This window comes from Falco rusticolus, chromosome 1 (genome assembly GCF_015220075.1).
Source record: "Falco rusticolus isolate bFalRus1 chromosome 1, bFalRus1.pri, whole genome shotgun sequence".
Taxonomy (NCBI): domain Eukaryota; kingdom Metazoa; phylum Chordata; class Aves; order Falconiformes; family Falconidae; genus Falco; species Falco rusticolus.
Genome location: NC_051187.1, coordinates 107,299,132 through 107,305,409, shown reverse-complemented (window position 1 = coordinate 107,305,409; position 6,278 = coordinate 107,299,132). Strand labels below are relative to the sequence as shown.

Below are 6,278 nucleotides of genomic sequence, written 5' to 3'. Positions count from 1 at the left end.
TCTCACACGGAGTGGTGGGCATCAGCGAGGGTGCTGCTGGAGAGGAGGAAGTAGATTCCTGGCCTGCTTGTCAGTCATGTATGGTATATGAAAACAGACATGCAGACCAGACATGGCTATCTCTTCTCATTGTAATAGTGTACTTAAATTTTTCTTCCTAGATGGTTAATCTTTTTATTTCCCCTTAAAGTCTGCTTTTCTTCCTCCCTTTTTCTAATAGATTCACTGTGAGCAGCTCAAAAGGAAGAATAAAAAAGCAGAGGAGCATCCAGAATTGTGCCCCCATCAGTGTGTTGAAATGGAAAGGTATTAACTATCTTAATTTTATGTGGAGAAACTTATTTTACTTTTATTATTTAAAAAGTAATTTAAATTACATTATTGGAAATATATAGTTGAGTGTTTCCTGCGTGTCAAACAATTTATCTGACAGAGACCCAGGTTAATACTTTTTTCCTCTGTTTTAATCTGTCCTGTGGAGATCTGTATCAGTTCTGTTTAAATAAGTGAAACATGGAAATTTTCTGTACTGAGGAGCAAAATCATAGAAAATAGTGTCGATTGGAAGGCACCTCTTGAGGTCATCTGGACTGACCTCCTGCTCAAAGCAGGGCTAGTTAGGTCATGTTACTCAGGGCCTGTCTAGGCGAGATCCAGATATTTCCAAGTATGGAGATTTCACAACCTCTTTGGGCACCTGTTCCTTCAGGAAATCATATTAGTTCTACTGATAATGGCAGTAAAAGAGCCGTTGTAACATATAGAGATAGAGAAGTCACATTATGGCTGCAAACTCTAATGAGGCTGTGATGATGGCAACGCCTTTCTAAGACTGTCAGTGAGTAATAAGGAGCTTTAAGGAAATTGATAGTGCTGTGTACGTCAGTGAATACGGCTGTATTCAGTGAATATGGCTGTATTCAGCAAGATAACCTCTGGCAAAAAAAAATAAATTCTTTTTTAGGTAGCTGAGAATGATTAAAAGGTAGTTTAGAAAGTATTTAGAAAGTATAGTGTGTTGTTTTGAGAGAGAGATAAGAAAAATTGCTTTAAGGTAACTGTAGATTGTTTGGGGAAACTTAGGAAATAATACCTTACCCTTCTTTCTTCATGCAAGAAGTATGTTTTCTCAGGTTAGTTTATTGTCAAGTAACTGGATTTGAAATCCCTCGCAGGCTGGGATTTCCATTTTTTCAAGACATTGTGAGCTGCTGCCACTGTAGTTTGACTCCAGTCTGTCTCTGGGAAGGGAGGGAAGTGCTAGGTTCCTGTCTGGTGTTGGCATCCCTGGTGAAACCATATGCCAATTGCTGGCAGTTCAAACCCTGGACCTGCGACGCAGACAGCCGTGCAGCAAGATTCCTCTGCTTTTCAGCTTGTCTGCCTAACAGCTACCACAAGCAAGACGTTGGCTTGACTTAACAGAGCTGGTTGTCCTCTGTCAGCTACTGTATGTTAAATTTCCTGGCTCCTTTCCAAATGGTATTCATCTGTTTATTCTGCTTGCACTGTTAGTAGATCACTGAAAATATTTCAGGTCTGTGTGGGAGATGCTGACCCAAATGAATCGTGGCTTTGTTTTCCTCCAAGGGTGCAGCCCAGCTGCAAGCCCAAGTCAGTAAGGTGTTGGGTGACACATCCACATCCTGGCTAAGGCTGAACTAAGAGGCAAAAGGGGCTGTGGATAGGTCTAGTTCTGTTTGTGGTGATGCTTGATTTAGGAAAAGGAAAGAATAGTGGTGTAAATTTCATGGTTGACGTTTTTAACTGGTACTTGCATCACGATCTCAGTTTTCCACAGAAATGAGTACATCTAAGATCTGAATAGAATCATGGTGCTTAAACTGTATCTGTGGAGTGAGCACCCAGTCCAGAAAGGGCTGTGGGAGGGGGAACCATTTAAAAAAGGCACCTACTGTGGCTAGGAGAGTGTCTGAAAAGGTTTGTAAGCTTTTCTAACTATTGGTCTTCACAGAAAAAGAGAAAGCACTTGAAAATATCTAGATTTGTCTCTCTTCTTGTTTTTTAACTCTTAGCTTTCAGTTCTTTCAACACCTTCCTGGCATTGTCTGCCAGCTTTATGCATATGTGTATTTCAGTGGGGGAATTCATCTGCTCAGAAAGCACGTGCTAGTTGGTGGCTCTGCTTGGCCGAGCTTTCTATTTGATTGATTTTCATGGCAAAACTTCAGTTCCCTTGCCATTAGCGATCCACACGCAGCTACATGAGTTCTGGGTGATAAGTCTGCATGACAGTGCTCCTTTTACTGCTTCTCCAGGGAGACAGTCATCTGTAACTCGCTCATGGCTCATTTAAAGCCTGAGAAAGTTGGTGAAAATAATTTAATTGGCTTTCCTGAGGTTTGAACTCAGCCCAAATGCCGTCCATCAGGAAGAAACCCAGTTATGAACTTGGTAGTATAATTAAGCAGAAGATCCAAGTGAAAGGGGAATGATGTTATATTCCTGATGTACAGTCTGTATGGGGTATGGAAGTGAGGTGACAGCGTTGAAACCCTGTTGCAAAGGACAGGAACCTCCAGGCATGGAGGGGAGAGGCACCATGTGATCAGAACGTGTCATTTAACGTGAGCCAGCTAGTTGTTGTCTTCTTACATGTTGTGTATTTGTTAAGGGGAATAGTCAGACTGGGAGACTCTAAGTGCCTGTATATCAGTAGCTTTACTTCTCTCTTCACTGACATGGGATGGTTTATAGGTGCAGCTTCACTTAATCACTGGGCCCCCTTTTTTTTAGGAGGGGGGCTTATTTTCAGAGAAACCAGATGTGTTTCCATTAAGAACACGCACCTCTTTTGTCGTGATTTGTGTAATTCTTAAAATTAAGCAAAACTATTAAAGAATAATTGTTTCTGTTCACATTAACAGCACACAGCTTCTCCAGATGTGGCATTTGACAGCCAAGCAGCTGCTGGCTATTAAATGTGCCTTAAAAGCTCCATTTCTTTGTCATAAAGGGAACAGAAGTGTAGGGACGTTTATGGGGTGATAGGCAGATGTTTTGGCTACATCAGATTTGAGCGAAAGTTTAAGTGGTTTCTCTGCTATAGTTGCAGTGTGTACATGTTTTAACCCATATAATTCACCTTGCCTTGTGGAACTCTCTTCTTGGGACTGGAGTAAGATTAATTCTAATCTCACACTTACCTCCCAAGCAAATGCCAGCACTTTTTTCGCAACATCTGGGACATCTCACTCTGAAGACAGTGCAGTTCTGCTAGGTGGATCTCAGCTGCTAGTAGTGGCAGGCTTTTGAAATACTGGGTTGATTTTTTTTTTGTTGAAACTTGAACTAAAAAATTAAGTTGGAAATAATTTGTTGCTTTTTTAAAAAAATAACATAAAAAACCCCAACCCCCCACAACTTTCTTTTTAAGTATACCCTCATAATTGTCAAAGACAATTTTTGTGTTTGTATCAGCACAGTAAATTTTATGCCCAATAAACTGCTTTTTATGGTGGTACATGTGAGATGGAACATAGAACTAGTGGAGCTCAATTTCAAGAGATCTGGCTCAAATTCCCAAGCCTAAACTCTGAGCGGAGATCCACTTGCTGGGTGTTGAGTGCTGGAATAGCACCACTGATCCTTAGGGAGCTACACTACATTGTAACTATTCACTATTAGCTCAGGATCTGCTAATCTTGTAAGAGCTCCTAAGGCTGAAAATTTTTTTGTCTGTAACAAATGTCTCTGTTTTCTTGGCAAAATTTAGTTCGTCCCATCACTTCTTGGACCGGAAGTTTTGTCATTTAGTCTTAACTGGGTAAGCTTTTAATATAAAAATCCCAACGTTTACAAGAAAAAAATCTGAGTTCTACAGAACTGAATTACAAGAGAGCAAAAATCCTTTAAAATCATATGGAACATAAAGGAACAGGCTAGTTCTACAGATAAATGATCACTTTTAAGAATTATATGCCTAACTTTATTCCTATTTTGTCTACTTCTAAATATTCTATAATCCAGATCTCACTGTCCCATATTCTAAAGGCCTGTTTCTGAAATGAAGTGCATTATCATAAATAGGGGAAATATTAGCTGAAGTGGTTTGCCTTGAAATTTGTGACATTTTTTTATTTATCTGAACCAGTTCATCCTCTATAATTCAAATGCAGAAATTTATTTCTTTCTGTGGATCTGCTCCTTGGGTTTTGTCAAGCAAGAATCTTATGTCCTAAATGCCCACCCAAGGGGATGAAGCATATGTTTAACCCCTAGACTCTGGAATTCATTTCCCGTCAAAATATGACTCCGTGGTGTTAGCGTCTGGCTGTAAATCCTGACTTAAAACCTTTTTTCACAATTGTTTATGGTATGTATTTGTGCTTTCACCAATTGCACAAGAATGACCCCAGCACACCAGCCTTGAAATTATTATTTCAGAGTCGTATGCCTCCAATATTAGTATTTTGCAATAAATGTCTGGGGCATGTTGTAGGTATTTCCATTGTTGCTACATAACTGCTATTAGTAAGTAATAATGCCGGTTCCCAGTGAAAACCAGGGAGAGCTAAGATCTCACAAATGGTACCAGCTGCAGAGCTGGGACTCTTCATGGGACTTGTACCTGGCTCTTTGATAAACATCTATTTCTTGGCCATCAATCTATGCTGCTGCAAGCCAAAAGCGTCTGGCTCATCAAAAGAGCATGGGGTAGGCCATGAGGAGCTGAATTGGTTGCTGCTCCATATTGAAAGTGTATATTAGTGGGAGTTGTTCTGTCTCCTGCTTCTTCTCCTGACCAGAAAAAGATGAACTGCAAGGAGTGCCCTTGATGCTATTAGAAGCTGCTGGTGTCCACACATCATGCTTCCTTTCCCATGGCATCATATTTTGGCTTTAGTTTTGGGCCAAATAAAAGTTTTGCTCTGACTCAGTTACATGCATATTTTAACAAAATTCCCTGTGTCTGTACAACCAGCACTTCATTGCTTGACCTTGTGAGGATGGATAGACAGCATGGTTTATTTAGTTGAGTGGCATTGACCTGTGTAGGAATTTTACTCCCATTCACATACAAAGCATGTGTGGGGCACAATTTTTGGTCTGGTTCCCAGCTGAAAAACTGAATTGCTGTAAAAAGTATGCAGCTTTTTATAAATAATTAATTACAAAAAGCCAATAGAACCTAGAAACTGAAATGGCATGAAGATATACCATTAGGCAAAAAGTGAAAAACATTTTAAAGGCAACTAGATGAATATGTGGGAGAAATGAAAAATTCTTTTATGTGGTGCACTGTTACGTCTCTAGTAGTTGAAATCCTGCATGGGTATGGCAGCTTGCAAACCAAAGAGAACAGGCCTAATTTCTTATTTTTGGAGATGTGACTAGAGGATATAGTTTACTACTTTTCAGATATGACATGAAAATTATGAGTAAGGTTTGGTGCTCTCCTTTTCCTGCAAGCTGCTAAAACTTATGCGGGGAGACCGGCTTCCTTCATTATATCTTAGGGTTTGCTTCCATGTGAAATGTCTTGATTTTCCCCAAAAAAGGCAATTTAGCAACTAACTTAGTTTACAAAGAGGAGTTAATAGTCTAATCTTTTATTGGCTACTGCATTACCATAACATGCTATGTAAGTGGGATGAGTTGTGTATTTTTTGTATATTCATATACTTCAGAAAGCTTTCGTGCATGACAGGATATACTTTGTCCTATACAACCATGTGAAAATGCTTTTAATGTTCTCTGATGGTTGATTTTACAAAAGGTAAAAACCTGGATCTCCCAAATTTGAATGAATTTCATTTTAACGATTTTTTTTCCCTAACAGATTGCCTATTTGAATAATGCAATTATTAAAAACCAAAACACCCGACTTTAGAAAACATTGGCAACAGTGTAGAACAGTAAGGGTATTAATAATGCAGAAACATACCTGTGAACTTCACCAAACCAAAAATAGTTTTGAAAAAATTGCTTTGGATCTATACACCAGTTTTGATTAATGTTTTACATCACAATAAATATATCCTTATAATTATTGAAGTGGCTACTATTAAAATACAGATAAATGGAGTAAGAGCTTCTGGTTGGAAGACCTCAATCAAAAAACTGAGGGAAAACAGAATGCGCTGAGAGATCCAGTCAATGAAGTCATTTTCTGACTTCTGTGATTATGTAGAAACATGTGGATGTTACAGAGCAGCAATCAATTTGTAGGGATTTGAGTCTTCTGTGGTTCCCTTTCTTTAGCTAAGCACAGCTGGTCCCTGCTCTTGCCCACGTATCCTAAGCCTGGAAAGGAG

General features: G+C 39.3%; 1 protein-coding gene across 2 annotated transcripts in view; it reads left to right on the top strand.

The window, feature by feature from the left end:
- Positions 1-243: 243 nt before the first annotated feature.
- TNIP3 (TNFAIP3 interacting protein 3) overlaps positions 244-6,278 on the top strand; it is a 60,822-nt gene continuing 54,787 nt past the window's right edge. For both annotated transcript variants that reach the window (XR_005105311.1, XM_037394599.1), the window contains exon 1: positions 244-306. Coding sequence is in view for 1 of the 2 variants with exons in the window: in XM_037394599.1 (XP_037250496.1) it covers positions 299-306 (8 nt within the window). In the remaining variant the exon portion in view is untranslated. The remainder of the gene's footprint in view (positions 307-6,278) is intronic.